Genomic DNA, 17,663 nt, shown 5'->3' with positions numbered 1-17,663 from the left:
TAGCAGAAACTGAACTTACTATATTCCTACTTAAACCTGCTACAGTCAGGCATTTGTCTCCAACCATTCCGTAAACCTCTCTTGTCAAGTTTTCCACAATTTCAAATTGAAAGATCAATTAGTCATCTCCCTTTGACTCAACTGTTCATCTCTGCTCTTGACTTCTTGTTTTCCTTTGGTCCCACTGCCACAGTTGTTCAAGCCCCTAGGTCCTCTTTATTTTCTCAACTTGTAAATACATACTAAGGACTCATTCTTACCACGTTTCATCCCTCCCTCTATTTATTCCCTATCTAGCCATCAGTTTTATAGTTTTAAACTCTAGATGACTATGTCTAGGGACATAATCATTATCTCCACTCTGATGCTTGATAGGGATCTCAAACCTGATATACCCACAATGAAATGCCTGACTCTGACCCCACACTATTTTTTGGTTAGGTTTCTTTGGCACCATTCACTTACATGTTCTTATAAAGATTCCTGAGGTCTTTCTTGAGCTCCTTTCTTTTGCACTCAAAATCTAATGCAGCCTATCTGTTGGCACTTCCATGCCATTTAATATTCAGATTCTGACCACTCCCCACAGTAAATAGCTCTATTCCCTAACTCAAGCATCTGCCCTTTGTGTCCTCGGTTGTAGCATTAGCCTCCCACTAGTTTCCTTTCTGGGTTTCCCAGGTGGCTCAGTAGTAAGGAAATCACCTGGCAAGGCAGGAGATGTGGGTTTGACCCCTGGGTCCAGAAGATCCTCTGGAGAAGGAAATGGCAACCCACTCCAGTATTCTCGCCTGGAGAATCCCATGGAGGGAGGAGCCTGGCAGGCTACATGCAGTCCATAGGTCTCAAAGAGTCGGACATGTCTGAGCATGCCAGTTTGGGGGTTTCCTTTCTACCACTTTTACCTCTGTTCTCCCAGTTTATTTTACACATAACAACCAGAGGGATTTCTTTTTTAAAAAGCAAATCACATGATCTGACTTTCCAGATGGAAACCTATCATCCTAGAGCGTTAAGAGTATTTCCCATACTCTACACTATGGCCTACCTTATTTTTTCTTTTTTGAATTAATTTTTATTAGAATATAGTTGATTTACAATGCTGTGTTAATTTCTTCTATATAGAAAGTGTTCATTTATACATATAGGTTTAGGTACCATTCTTTTCAATATTCTTTTTCCCATAGAGGTCATTAAAGAGCATTAAGTAGAGGTTATTAGTTATCTATTTCATGTATAGTGGTGCATATATTTCAATTCCAATCTCTTAATTTATCCCTCCTCTCCCTTTTCCCTTTGGTAACCATAAATTTGTTTTCCATATCTGTGACTCTATTTCTTTTTTTAAATAAGTTGATTTGTATCTTTTTTTTTAGATTCCACATATAAGTAATATCATATGATATTTATCTTTGTCTGACTTCATTCAGTGTGACAATCTCTAGATCATCAATGTCACAGCAAATGACCTACCAAAATTTACCTAATCGGGCCCTAAGCATCTTTTCCAAATTCATCTCCTGTAGATTTCCTTAGCTTACGCTTTTTGCCAGTCACATAACTTCCATTTTTTATTGAAACAAGCCAAACACAGTCATGCCCCAGTTTATTTTGGGAAGTATTCATACGCATCTCTCTCTCACTTGTTCACTCACTTTAAATTTCTACTTGACTGTCATCTCCTCAGAAAGGTCTTTACTCATTTTCTTATCTAAAATAATAGCTGCACTTCATTTAACTCCTGTATTTTTATTTTTCTTCCAAGATGTAAATATCCAAACTTAAACAGTGAGTTTTGATTCTGCTTCTTGACTCACCAAAATTCAATTCTATGAAAGAAAAATCTTTTCTTTTTCACTATTGGTATTCACCTAGATTAGTTCCACATTTGTATGTAGAGTTAAGATCTGAACCATTTATGATTTAATCATTGCATGGTTCCTATTTTCCCTTGCCAGTTACTTTTATAATTTTAGGAAATACATATAATCAATATAGTTACAATAAATTTATTAGACACGTGCATTATATTTACAGCAAATTAAATAAAATCATATATAAAGTATATTTCCCTTCTCTTATCCACCAGTGAGAGTCTTAATACTATTGTTCTTACATGAAAGAAAAAAAAAGATATTTCCCTTAATAGCTGTCACAGTGTAAATTTATAAAAGCTCAATTTCAAAATGAAGTTTCCTGAATTATAGCAGAGCTTTCATTACAGTGATGCTTTGTGATATAACATGCTACTGATCTGAGAGACATTGTTCATACCATAAGTGAGGAGCATTGTAAAAACTCACAGTAAATTTTTCTTTCAATTACTTGAAAAGCCTATAACATGGATGTTAATGTCACTCTTGCACTCAAAGTTATGATTTCCAAAACTTGGAAAGCCAAAAAAGTAAACAGTATTTTCAGTTAAATGCTGGTCATTATCTAAGAAACCTTTTAGGAATAATCTGATATCTATAATGGTCATCTTTGTTTTTGTTTCCATTGATAAGGCTATTTTAGAACTTATGAAATTAGTTGTAGAAAATGGAGAGTAATGTCAATTATTATGGTCCATTTAAATGCAAATATATTTTATCCAGTAAAAACACAATTAATTTTTTGTCATTTAGAAAAGATAACTCAAATATATTTTATTTTCCTACCAGATATAAACCAGTTTAGATATATTAAAATATTAATATCAACATTCCTGCCTAACTACGTAGCATTCAACTATACAGAAAACCTATATGGTTGTTCTTTAAATGATTCTTTGAACCAGTCTTAGTTTCTTATTGCTTTTTAAATTAATAAAGAAAATGTTTAAACACATCATTTTATATTTTATGATGGTCACAATTTTACTTTTTGAGGGAAAGAAGGTAGCAGATATCCAGATTTCTATACACATATATATGCGTATATTAATTTATATATGACACTTTCCAAATAAAATATTTGTAATTTTGTTTGTTGTATTTCTTTGTCTTATCTCTATAAAAACTTTGGGGCCAACGATAAGCTCAATAAAAGCTGTGTGGTATTTTCTTTAAAATATCTTGTCTTGACACTTTTTGACATCATGCCTTATTTCTTTTTATATCTCCCCTTATGCAAATCACAGTTAGATTGCAACATTGATAATAACTTTTATTACAGATTCTAGGGCAAAAGAGTTTCTTTAGCCCACAGAAATACTGGGGTAAAAACAAAGTTGAGGTTAACATCTAGCATGTTCTCTTTTTATCAGGCACCACTTAAGCTTTTAACACACGTATTTGTTGATATAAGACAACAGTGACTTATTTTTATATTAAATAAAAACACTGCTCTGCTGAGAAAAGCAGTTTTTAATATTGTGTAGAGGGTTTTCTTAGCAGATTTTGTGCCATGGATCATGCTTCCCTGGTCTGAAAATATCATGCTGATGACTTGAACTTTACCTTTGGTTGTCCTTGGGGAATATCAATAAGAGGTGTCAACTATTTCCCCATTAATATCCCTGTTTACCCTACAAATGCAAGCAGTTGTCTCTGAGTACATAGGACTTCCAAATAGCTACAAAAACACCAAGGTAACTTTTGAACAGGAGTAAAGATGAGGGAGTATTGCACCATATCATATCAAAGTTTCCTAAAGAGTAAAATCTGTATAAAGAAAATGATTTGGGTATTAATATATCTATTTTGACAGATTTTTTAATTAAACATATTTTATATACATTGTAATGCCTATTGGATACAATGTATTTAGTTAGGCATGAAACTGAATATGAAACAACATTAAATAACAGTGACAATGGTTTTCTCATCAACACAAAAAAACAAAACATATAGACATATATATTTGTGTGTGTATACTTTTAGTATTGTTGTGCTGTTGTTTAGTAACTAAGTCACATCTGCCTCTTTTGCTGCCCCCTGGACTGTAGCCCCCCAGGCTCCTCTGTACATGGGATTTCCCAGGCAAGAAAACTGGAGTGGGTTGCCATTTCCTTCTCCAGGGGATCTTTCCAATCCAGGGATTGAAACTGCATCTCCTGCAATGGCAGGCAGATTCTTTACCACTAAGCCACCAGGGAAACTGCACACCTACAGTGATACACACACACACACACACACACACACACACGTATATATTTAAATGGAGAAGGAAATGTGTGTGTATGTATATATATAAGCATATATGTATATGATATTTATCTCTATTTGTAAGGCAGCTATTTTTACCTGTAGGAAGCTCTGGACCCCAAGATTTTGACACAATGCTATTCAAAGTTTAAAGCAAACAGCACAGGTTCAGGTTAACCTCTTGAAAATTTGTGTTTCTCATTTTGGGTTTAGGTACTTAAGGTCAGAATACAGATCAGAAAACAGAAGAGCAGATAATCAACAAACAGAAAATTTGAGCAAAAGACTTGAAAGAGCAACTTGCTGTAGTGGGGCTAGGAGGATAGCAGACTCTCTCTTAAAATGGGTTCTGCATATATTCTCCAGTGGACATGCACATATTTCTTATGCATTTGCTATTCAACATCTGGGTAGAAGAAGGAGATGAAAGGTAGGATATAGGGTGGAGGCTGGGGGGAATTCATGAATAATTTCACTTTACTTAGAGCAAATTTCAGCATCACTTTTATGTGCTAATTATCATAATGCTATGTTAAATAATGATATCTGGATATATTCCAAGGTACATTTTATGCAGATCTAGCTTTACATAGCATCAACTATTTTTAAGTTGTCTTTAGACAATTTTTTACATACTAGGAAAATAGATTTTGAATACTCCTGATTGCACTCAGAGAAACGAAGGCAAAGCCATGGTGACACACACAGTACAGGATAAGGAAATGTTAAAAAAAAAAAAAATCCTTCTCTACACTGGGAACAGAATATCATCAATAGGAGAATGTACTATTTTCAAATAGATTAGATAATATTGAAATTAGAAGGGGGAATCCTGGAAAATGCAAAGTGTTAAAATTCCCAATGATTAGCCTTGTGTGTTTTAGAAGGAAAAGATCTCCTTAAATGCTTAGGGTAAAATGGTGGGAAAATGATTAGAACCTTGTTTTATGGAATATGAAAAGACTGACTACTATTTGCAAGTCAAAGTCATTTGAAAGTTTCTAGCATTCTGAGATATAATCATGGACAATCTATATTATTTTAGCCTGTTTCTTGTCTTTCTTGGAATTAACACTTCTATTAGAGTTACTGTAAGGTCTATATAACAATGTTGTGATAATCATACACAACATCTCAGAAGTTGTCTGTCCACAGAATGAGCACAGTGACACAAAAGAATTTCAGCATATGAAGAACTGAAGATACCAACTTACATAATATCTTGTCTTGGCCAATAATATGACTTCTCCAAAGTTCATATTTTAAAAGAAAAAGGTGCCATAATTTTGGCAACTTGAAACAGCAGATATGATCCAAATATGCATTACAATAAGAGCCATTTATTTCAAAACAGGAAATATTTCTTAGAGATAAGTTACAAACATCACCATGTTCTGCTATTAGAAGGTATAATCATAATAAAAACCAGTCTTACAAAAATTCAGTGAGTTAAAGATTGCCAGAATTCTTCTTTGTCAAAGCTGCTCATAGAGATTTTAATTACTTATAGGTGTAAGTAACTATAGATATAAATTACTCATAGTGTTACCAACCTCAAATAACCAAGATAGCAAATATTTATATCCCTGGATAAGGGAAGAATGAAGATGAACAGAAATATATACAACTACCCTGAGAGCTCAGTTGGTAAAGAATCTGCCTGCATTGCAGGAGACCCCGGTTCTATTCCTGGGCCGGGAAGATCCACTGGAGAAGGGATAGACTACCCACTCCAGTATTCTTGGGCTTCCCTTGTGATTCAGCTAGTAAAGAATCTGGCTGCAAAGTGAGAGACCTGGGTTGGGAAGATACCCTGGAGAAGGGAAAGGCTACCCACTCCAGTGTTCTGGCCTAGAGAATTCTGTGGACTGTATAGTCCATGGGGTCGCAAAGAGTCAGACACAACAGAGCAACTTTCACTTCTTTCAACTTTCACCATATATATACAAATATATATGTGTATGTATATATATATATATATATATACACATACATATATATATATAGTGTCTCTTTTATAGTTCTCTATTTCTGTGCTAAGTCGCTTCAGTTGTGTCTGACTCTCTGAAATCATATGGACCATAGCCTGTCAGTCTCTTCTGTCCATGGGATTCTCCAGGCAAGAATACTGGATTGGGTTGATTTGTGCCATAGAAAAATAATTCATTCTTACACAGATTATTGATATATTGAAATTGACTTATGTTCATGATATTATTTGGTGATTTCTAAATGTAATAGTTCAATTTATCCTTAAATATAGGTATGCATGAAGGTTAATATTTAGGTACATTTTAGTTTTTAAACATGATTGAAATCACTGCTTCTAAATGTGTGATTTTTTTTAGGTGCATTTCTCTACTGTATCCTACTTTTTTTTTTTTTACTCTTTATGGCATAATTATATCTAGGTGACATGGAGCAGAAACCTTTGCTTAAAATTGTAGTATTTTTCACCTACCCTGAACATCAACTGACTCAATAGATAGCCAGTCACGTAATAGATGGTGCAAAACAGGAGAGAAAGAGACTGAACTCCACTAGGGAAAGTGTAGGGCAATGGCATTAGTTCAGATACTAGAAATGAGTATTTTATCCAGTCTGGCACAGAGTCAAGAAAGGACAAAACTTTCAGTTTAATTCTATTCAAATAATGGCTTTGAATATGACATGTCAAGACAGTACAGTTCAATGAAGATGAAGAAATATGTGTATCCTTCTCTTGGGGCAGTCATTTGGGGCAGTGAAGATGCTCTGTAGAAGGAACTTTCAAATCTTTCCTTTGTTCTGATACTCCAAATGGTTAAAAATAAGTGCAGTTATATTGAAAACACCCCACAGGAAGAATTCCAGGAAGGATGTGTGAAAGGACTGAATCATGAATTGCTTTACCTGTATCTTATATCTTCTTACTAACCTTTCAATATTATTTTGCAAACAAAAATTGACACCCAAATATTATGAAGTGTTTTGTTTTTTTCCTCAAGTGTCACATTACTGAACAGAAGCTTAAATGATTAGTAAACGTTCAGATTTGAGAACAAAACGGCTCCATTTTTATAGCACTCTTAAGTCCCTGCAGGACAGCAAATTCCAACAACCTGACCTGACAGTGACTTCCTCTGGAGCAGAATGAAACAGCAGGCCATAAGCCACAGAATCTTGACTTGCTGGGTGAAGGTCACTTTGATGCCTTTTGGGAGATATTTCAACCCCACTAAAACCGGTAAAGTAAAAATCAAAATGTTTGAGGGGCAGCAGCAATAGAGCAATCATTCCCTTTTCTATCTTTTCGTAGCATCAGCGTGACAAATCTCTTACAGTGAAAATAACTCTGAATTGCCCACAGCTGCCAGGTGAGAAAACAGACACAGTGTGACTTTGGTTTCAGGCAGAGGAACAGGTAAAAGGGTTTATAGGAAAACCTTTCTTTTTTACCTGATAGTGAGTTTTACACTTAAAAAAAAAAATTCAATGACTAGAATTCAGAATAACAACTTCAGTGAAAATCTTCTAATAAGTTTTTACATGAGAGAATCATTTAGAAAAATGTGGATGTGAGAATGGAGTGTGCATGGTTATGTATGACGAGCACATACGTTTTAACTACATGTTGTATTTGATGCAAAATCCTTAAAATTTAGATCTAGAAAGGCCAGTGAAGTCATCTGGTTTAAACTTTCTGTATATAGATGCAAAAATGGAGGCCTGAGATGACAAAAAAAAAAAGGTAAGAAGTTTAGTCCTTACCAGAAATTCATGATGGAGCTTGCCTGGCCTCTTAAGTGCACTTGCTACATAATAAAATGTATGCTTGCATAATTTCCTCAGGCATAAAATGTACATGCTAAGTATGTGATCTTTTAGACTTTTTAAAAAGTTCTGTTTGACATTTCTGAGTTTGGGTAAATATATAACTAACATGAAGGATCAGGCTTTCTATGACATTTCTTTTAATCTTTCATCTTATTAAAATGTAACCAAAAAGTTACTGCTGTTCAATAAACATATCTATTGTAATCATGCTATTTATTATTTAAATAAGGACATTATTAAAAATTAAACTAGGGTGACAGGCTGGTTCCAAATAGGAAAAGGAGTAGCTCAAGGCTGTATATTGTCACCCTGCTTATTTAACTTATATTCAGGGTACATCACGAGAAACGCTGGGCTGGAGAAAGCACAAGCTGGAATCAAGATTGCTGGGAGAAACGTCAATAACTTCAGATATGCAGATGACACCACCCTTATGGCAGAAAGTGAAGAGGAACTAAAAAGCCTCTTGATGACAGTGAAGGAAGAAAGTGAAAAAGTTGGCTTAAAGATCAACATTCAGAAAACTAAGATCATGGCATCTGGTCCCATCACTTCATGGCAAATAGATGGGGAAACAGTGTCAGACTTTATTTTTCGGGGCTCCAAAATCACTGCAGATGGTGACCGCAGCCATGAAATTAAAGACGCTTACTCCTTGGAAGAGAAGTTATGACCAACCTAGATAGCATATTAAAAAGCAGAGACATTACTTTGCCAACAAATGTCCATCTAGTCAAGGCTGTGGTTTATCCAGTGGTCATGTATGAAAGTGAGAGTTGGACTGTGAAGAAAGCTGAGTGCCAAAGTATTGATGCTTTTGCACTGTGGTGTTGGAGAAGACACTTGAGAGTCCCTTGGACTGCAAGGAAATCCAACCAGTCCATCGTAAAGGAGATCAGTCCTGGGTGTTCATTGGAAGGACTGATGCTGAAGCTGAAACTCCAGTACTTTGGCCACCTGATGCGAAGAGTTGATTCATTGGAAAAGACCCCGATGCTGGGAAGGATTGGGGGCAAGAGAAGAAGGGGACAACAGAGGATAAGATGGTTGGATGGCATCACCGACTCAATGGACATGGGTTTGGGTGGACTCCCGGAGTTGGTGATGGACAAGGAGGCCTGGTGTGCTGCGATTCATGGAGTCACAAAGAGTCGGACATGACTGAGCAACTGAACTGAACTGAACGGAACTGAACTGACATATAAAGTGAGACAGTCACTTTATCGTGATAGTGGGATGTTAATTGTCTTTAACCTCGGTATTTTCTGTTATGAAAAACTGATTTCTATGTTTTTAAAATAATAAGTTAACTATTATTTTGTATGTTTATGTAGCTTAAAATAATGATTTGCATTTGAACTGTCACTTATCTGAATATAATTAGCTTTTATGTATGCTAAAAAAAACCTGTGCTTCTCTGGGCTTTTGAATAAAGCATTCAATAAATACATAAGTATAATTAAAAATGTGTGCTCTTTATACATTAATATTATGGTGTGGTCTGGTCAAATGATTTAAGAAAGAGCAATGAAAATTTATCTCTACCATTTTTATCTTTCCTGGAAAACTCTGATACTGTTTGAAGTTTAACAAACAAGAAGATCCTGATGAATTACTAAATAGGAGATATGTGCTTACTTAAAAAAAATGGTGAAATATTTGAATGGCATCTGGAAAAGCTAACAATAACTTCAATTATAATTCTCTATTTAATATTGGATGATTTAATTGCAATTAAAACAACTCTGTAAATATAATGGAATAATTTCAGAGACTTCAATAACAGTATTTGTTTGACTCTGATATTTCTTTTTTAAATGATTTAGCCTGTAGTATTTCATATGTGCAATAATATGAAACATAATACTAAGTTGAATAATAATGATCCCATTATTCAGTATAAGAATTAGAATATATTAATACTTAATATACTCATGTGTGGATCACAATAAACTGTGGAAAATTCTGAAGGAGATGGGAATAGCAGACCACCTGACCTGCCTCTTGAGAAACCTGTATGAAGGTCAGGAAGCAACAGTTAAGAACTGGACATGGAACAACAGACTGGTTCCAAATAGGAAAAGGAGTACGTCAAGGCTGTATATTGTCACCCTGCTTATTTAACTTTTATGCAGAGCACATCATGAGAAATGCTGGGCTGGAGGAAGCACAAGCTGGAATCAAGAATGCTGGGAGAAATATCAATAACCTCAGATATGGAGATGACACCACCCTTATGGCAGAAAGTGAAGAGGTACTGAAGAGCCTTTTGATGAAAGTGAAAGAGGAGAGTGAAAAAGTTGGCTTAAAGTCCAACATTCAGAAGACTAAGATCATGCATCTGGTCTCATCACTTCATGGCAAACAGATGAGGAAACAGTGGAAACAGTGACTGATTTTATTTTTCTGAGCTCCAAAATCACTGCAGATGGTGATTGCAGCCATGACATTAAAAGACACTTACTCCTTGGAAGGAAAGTTATGACCAACCTAGATAGCATATTAAAAAGCAGAGACATTACTTTGCCAACAAAGGCCCATCTAGTCAAGGCTACGGTTTTTTCAATAGTCATGTATGGATGTGAGAGTTGGACTATAAAGAAGGCTGAGCACAGAAGAACTGATGCTTTTGAACTGTGGTGTTGGAGAAGGCTCTTGAGAGTCCCTTGGACTGTAAGGAGATCCAACCAGTCCATCCTAAAGGAGATCAGTCCTGGGTGTTCATTGGAAGGACTGATGTTGAAGCTGAAACGCCAATACTTTGGCCACCTGATGCAAAGAGCTGACTCATTTGAAAAGACCCTGATGCTGGGAAAGACTGAAGGCAGGAGGAGAAGGGGACAACAGAGGATGAGATGGTTGGATGGCATCACCGACTAGATGGACAAGGGTTTGGGTGGATTCCAGGAGCTGGTGACAAACAGGGAGGCCTGGCATGCTGTGGTTCATGGGGTCGCAAAGAGTTGGACACAACTGAGTGACTGAACTGAAGTGAACTGAAATTATTTAAAAGATCACCACCTGAAGAATACAATTTTCAGACTACTGTCAATCACTAAAAGGCAACTGAATGGCATTTCTTTATATTGGTTATTTATTTCAGACTTGACTTTTGGTGGTTTTTTTTTTTAATGTCTTTTATGTAAGTCATTAAATTATCACTGCAGACTCGCATCTTTAAAAATTGCATAACAAGATAAATATATTATAATCATACAGTCTACATAATTCAAGTTATTACAAAAGTTCAGAAATATTAGAGGTTTTTTGACACCTCTTTCTTACCTGCTTGTGAGCGTGGTCATATGAATTAATGTGATTATCAAATTCCTGATGCTTGTAGTACTGCTTGTCACAGAGTTCACAGTAAAAATTGGCCTTCAGATCTTCCAGCGCTTTGGCTATGGTGTTCTCCTTCTCAGCATAATCCTGAAAAATAAAATTTTGAAGAAGGAAGCAATTAGTTTTCCTCTGAGGTCCTTTCCTTCTTACAGTTGACAGCTTAGTATAGTTATTAGAATTAAAAATAACATCACAGACAAAGAGATATATAAAGCAAATACCAGCAAAGCAAATTAGAAGAAATTATCAGTTAAAGAAAAAGATTAACAGAAGAAATCAAAATAAATAAGGGAAAGATATAGACATATGAAGAAGAAAACCAAATCACAGAAGAAATAGAAGCCCTTGCTTTAACAATTTCCTATGCTATGTTAGCACAGAAGAAATATGAAACTCATATAACTGTTAATTCAACTGTCAAGTTCTAGCTAAACTGTCTATGTTTACTTAACATAAAACTTCTAAATTCTGAACATCGAAAATATGTTCTCCATATTGGTGTCCAAATATTCAAGCTTCATATTTTTGTTTGCTTCCCTAAATATCTGTACAGCAACTTATTCATCCCAAGTAGATTTCATTTGACTAATGTTTTCATCTTGACCCACATCAGTTTAGGTTGCACTTTTAAAATTCACTAGTCTTTGGAAAATGAAATTCATTCCTGCAAGTTATTTACCTAAACTGAAAAGAATTAAACTGTATAAACAGATTGCTTTCATCATGCTGATAGTAAATAAAGATCACTATACAATCAACCTCCTGAAAATATGAAAAATGCAGTGAGTTATCATTAGCTTTCATTTACAAAGCATAAAACAGGAAAATGTTTGTAGCACTTAGGTTTTCTTAAATCTAAATTTACTTGCTATTTCATGCTTCCTTAAATGTTAATGATGTCAGACATGAATAAACATTGCATGTTGAAACACTGTCCAAGTCTTTCCCTGAAGTACTGATATAAAGAAAACCTACACTTCAATCCCTACCATAGAATATATTTGTTTCTAATTTACAGATTGCCTCATGTTCAATTTATTGAAATTCAAAACAACTATACATTCAAGCCTCTTATGTGCTACACTCCCTCAGGCCCTGGGATGTGGAGATGAAATGACACAATCTTTTCTATGTCAGTGGCAGTAATCCTCTCACTAAATATACAGGCTAGAAGAACTCATGGTTTGAATATTTAAATTCTGCAAAATTTGAAAGTGTTTTACTAATCATAATTTCATGAGTGATTAATATGTTTGTTACCTTATTTTGCTATATATTTGTATAAGCATCATTTCATAATGTTCACCATCATTCATAGGTATAACTTGTAGTATGTCTTGTAGCAATGCATAATACAGCTGCCATAATCTGTGTATACATAAGTTCTCTTTCTTAAAGACAGTGATTTGTCATTATGTTTGATTAATTTTATCAACTTCACAGCAAGAGGTAATAAATTGCAAAATCATTTGAATTGTTCATATATGAGTAGTCAATTTGAATAATTTACCATTTTCCAGCAGATTTCAGAAATAGTCCCCATTATTCTTTTTGGTTGCATCCAATATGTTTTTTTTTTTAAGTTAGTTTAAAATGATGAAAATGACTTATACAGATCTGAACTGCTTACTGAATTTTTACAAAATCTTCAAAATAATACTTTGTGGTTCATCCAATTTAAATGAAACAAAAATTAAGTACCATGATTTCATGGCAAAAGTGTGCAAAGCAGAGATAAAATTCTAATCAATATGAGTTGTGTTAATATTATAATGGCAACAGTCTGGTTCAAAGCAGAATTAACTTTCAAAACAATATTTTTGAACAGCAATTTCTCTGCAAGCTAGTAGATTTTCCTTATTAATCATAATTACAGTTAAGCTACTTTCTCTCTCTAAATTTTTGGTTATTTCTTATTGTGGTGTTGTTTTTTCCTTCCTAAGACTGATGATTTTCCAGAGAAGCAATACTTTTTCCTAATTTTTCTTTCCTCAAAAATGGGAAATCTGAGTAAAGTATACCGAGATTCTTAGGTTAAATTGCATTCTTCAGAAGTATAAGCCTTAGCCTAGATTTGAAAGAGGAAAACAAATCTAAAAATAATAGTCAAGATTTATTCAGTACTTTTTTTTTTTTAGGATCAGTTTCTGATTAAGGTTTGGATATATTAACTCATTCAATCATGATTAAAATGATAAAAATGTGCATTCTAGACATTCCCTCATTTTACAGGTGAAAGTACTATAGCAAAGGAAAGTTAAATATCTAGCTTAATGATATATAACAAATAAATGTGCAGCTAATATCTGAGCACAAATAATCTGATCCATAGCACTTCATTATGTTTAAACTTTTAAGCAGAAAATAAAGTAGAGAGAACAATACCCACCACATACCACATACCCACCACTCGGCTTCAACAATTATCTATAACTTAGGGCCAATCTTGTTTCATTCTATCCACTCCTACCTCATATCCTTTCCCCTGCTTCAGATAATTTTTAAGGACAGTCCTTAATTCATATTATGTTATCTGTTAATCTTTCAGTGTGTATCTCTAAAATAGAAGATTTTTTTTTTAAAAAATCATGAAACCCATATCAGATTTAAAAAAAAAAACAAACAAAAAAAGCCTACATTCAATTCTTACTATCATCAAATAGCCAGTCAGTGTGTTCACATAACTGCAATTGTCTAATATTTTAAAACAGTTTGTTCAAAACAAGATTCAAATAAGGCCCATACATTACCTTCATCTGGTATGATTCTTAGTCTCTTTCATGCTATATGTTCTGCCTCTGTTTGTTTTATTCCTCATATTATTTTAGCTTTCAGAAGTTTTTTTTTTTATTATCCCTTACATTTTGTAAAACATTCAGAACTATAGAAACATCACAAGAGGATGACAATGAACTTTTATAAGGCCTTCTTTTTAATAAAATCATTGTTAACATTTTGGCATATGTTTGTTCTCTTGCTTTATCTCTGTATCTTCCTCTAAGATGTTAAAAGCAACAGGACATAGCTGAAGTTAAGGTTGCAAACAGTTTCACAGTAAGAAATATTTTTAGGCTAGAACTTCCAACTTGATATAAACTGCAGGAAGAAGTCAGGGCTGTGTTCTACAAAACATCAGTAGAATAGAATGACTAGTTATGGAATGTGTCATAAGGGAAAAGAGTCATATGTACTTTCATTGATTATACATTTTTAAAAATGTATGTAAACTGATGGATCTTGGAAGATGAGGAAAGGATAGCTGCTGCGTGTGCAAATGGAGAGAAGGATCATGGGAGAAAAGGGTTCCAGTATCTAGAAAAAAAATGTAAGTATATATGTAGACAAAAATTAGCCCTCATTAGGTTGACATGCCCCATACCCATGACCCCTCTCCTTCTCCAGTGCGGATGGTATTGAAAGAGGTATCATAAAGCATAGTATATAGGCATTCAACACAGCTACCTCCCTGCATAAGTTAAGAAATACATTGAATAAAATGAAAGAGGAACACAGCTACTCATATTTCCCCCTCAAACTCAAACTCCCCCTTCTATCTGGCAAACACTTTCTATTCAACAATGTACACATTTCCCAATGCCCACTAAGTATGATGGTAGATAGTGAAGAAAGGATGAATTCTTGTAGCTATCAAGTCATCCAAACTCTTCACAGTTTACATATATCTAAAAACAGTAAAAGTTGAATCCTTATTTTCAGGGAAGCAGCATATAATTCCCAACTTACAAAATCAAGAATCTTTTCACATGCAACCATAGCAACTCTGCAGGGCAATGCTTTTTGCAGGACAGCAAATTGAAACAAGTTAACAGTTTATCTAGAGTCGCAGGGTCATTCCACCTACCCTATAGTAAAAATAAATAGTACCCAGTAGGACTTTGAAAGGAAAACCTTTCTTTTCCAAAATGATGCAACTTATGTTGGCTTCTGCACAACACATGGCATCAAATGTTATTCAGCCCCTCTTAAGAATTAACCATAACTCAATGACATCAGTAACCTTCCCTGAAGAATGTGAGCTCCAGGAGAGCAGGGATTCACTCCTGCTTTGTTGACTGTGATATCTCCAGAGGTTATAACAGAGCCCAGGGCTAGCAGGCATATGACAAATAATAATAAAGAATATCAGCATTGTCCTTTTTTATTAACATGTGCATGAAAAACAAATATAACAAAAACAAGCAGCACTGAGAGATACACTGTTATTAAAGTAGCTGTGTTCATGTTTGGGCTTTCAGTATCCAATCATTTAGGGGACATCTTCAGAGCTAACAGCAAATAATATATAAATTATCATTGCAAAATAATAGTTGTGATCATATATTACATCCAAGATTTCTGCCAGGAATGCTCTATTTAAAGTAGCTAAAGTTGTGAAGGTATAAATAGATTGGGCACTGTTAGTATATAATTATTTTCAATACTGAAAAATATTTGTATGTAATTAACACTTAAATACTTTGGAAAAATCTTCTCTGTCTCTATCTCTCTTATTGTTCCGTCAAGAATAAAAGTATCCTTGTGATTTATACACAGCATAAATTTCACTATAGGTTCTCTAAAGAGAGAAAAAGTCTTTGCTAAAATTTGATTGTAATGAAAACATTAACCAAGGAAGAGGTCACAAAACAGTTCTAGTTTAAGAGGATATTTGATAGAAGGCATTTCATCAGAAAATCTATAGTCTACACATTTTGTAAAATACTGTACATCTTCTGGGCCATATCTCTTGTCCCAGCTATCACCGAAGTGACAGGTTCTGAAAGTCTCCAGCAGCCTTCTGTAGTATCTCTTGGCTGCAGTTGGCCCCAGGCTGCGTTGAGGCATCACTCACCATCCAGTGGCTTCTCTGACTCACAATGTGGGAGCTTGCAGATCCCCTCTTAGCACTAACAAATGTACAACCCAGGAAGGTTGAGCAGTTAACACCATACAGGTCCACCCTTGACCTTTGTGGACAGTAAGAACTCAAGGATAAGTTATTTCCCCTTTTATCTACCAGACAGATATTTTTGAGACACATTTCTAAAATTCCACAGAGATTCCCAGTAGGAAGGAACACCAGTTACTATCTGTTTGTACTAGTGACAAACAGTAAGTCTATCCTTATATTTGCTTTCCTTACCTGCTCTACCTTTGCGGAACTTCACTTCTGCTTCCTGGGCTCATGTCTCAAGTAAATAAGTACTTGTCTCAGAGGAGAAGGATAGGGGGAAAGGTGACTTAAGAAGTTTGAGATCGACGTGTATACACTGCTATATTCGAAATGGATAACCAACTAGAACTTACAGTATAGCACAGGGAACTCTGCTCAAAGTTACATGATAGCCTGAATGGGGGGAGGGTTTGGGGAAAATCAGTTCAGTTCAGTCACTCAGTCGTGTCTGACTCTTTGCGACCCCATGGACTGTAGCACGCCAGGCCTCCCTGTCCATCACCAAGTCCCAAAGTTTACTCAAACTCATGTCCATTGAGCCGGTGATGCCATCTAACCATCTCATCCTCTGTTGGTCCCTTCTCCTCCTGCCTTCATCTTTCTCAGCATCAGGGTCTTTTCTAAGGAGTCAGTTCTTCATATCAGCTGGCCAAAGTACTGGAGTTTCAGCTTCAACATCTGTCCTTCCAATGAATATTCAGGACTGAGCTCTTTTAGGATGGTCTGATTGGATCTCCTTGCAGTCCAAGGGACTCTCAAGAGTCTTCTCCAACACCACAGTTCAAAAGGATCAATTCTTCTGTGCTCAGCTATCTTTATAGTCCAGCTCTCAGGAGAATGAATACATGAATATATATGTGTGTGTGTATATATATATATATATATATATATATATATATATATGACTGAGTCCCTTTGCTCTTCACCTGAAACTATCAGAACACTGATAATTGGCTATACTCCAATATAAAGTGAAAAGTTAAAATAAAAATTAAATAACTAGTTTCATAGAAGCCTTTGTCCTGGGTTTGATTTTAAGATGAACTGGGAGAAGATTATCAGTTATCCGGTATTTCCTATGAATGTCTTTCTGACAAGACACATTTTCTAGTATAATATAAGATGATACCATATTTCAGCTCAAAACTCTCTAGTAGCCCATCATCATTATTAGAATAAATGCTTTTACAATGACCCACAAGTCCTACTGCACCTGTTACTTGCACTACATCTTTGTCATCAATTTCTATCTTTCTCTCTCTCTCTCTCTCTCTCTCTCTTACTTTGCTTTCAGTTCACTTCAGTTCAGTCATTCAGTCGTGTCCGACTCTTTGTGACCCCATGGACTGCAGCGCGCCAGGCTTCCCTGTCCATCACAAAGTCCTGGAGCTTGCTCATACTCATGTCCATCAAGTCAGTGATGC

At 35.1% G+C, this 17,663-nt stretch overlaps 1 protein-coding gene across 1 annotated transcript in view; it reads right to left on the bottom strand.

Moving 5' to 3' along the window:
- ZNF804A (zinc finger protein 804A) overlaps positions 1–17,663 on the bottom strand; it is a 311,199-nt gene that overhangs the window by 49,568 nt on the left and 243,968 nt on the right. The window contains exon 2 of the mRNA XM_065927943.1: positions 11,229–11,372. Coding sequence (XP_065784015.1) covers positions 11,229–11,372 — 144 coding nt within the window. The remainder of the gene's footprint in view (positions 1–11,228; positions 11,373–17,663) is intronic.

This window comes from Muntiacus reevesi, chromosome 3 (genome assembly GCF_963930625.1).
Source record: "Muntiacus reevesi chromosome 3, mMunRee1.1, whole genome shotgun sequence".
In the NCBI taxonomy this organism is placed as follows: domain Eukaryota; kingdom Metazoa; phylum Chordata; class Mammalia; order Artiodactyla; family Cervidae; genus Muntiacus; species Muntiacus reevesi.
Note: the sequence above shows the minus strand (reverse complement) of the source record. Positions and strands in the feature narration are given on the sequence as shown.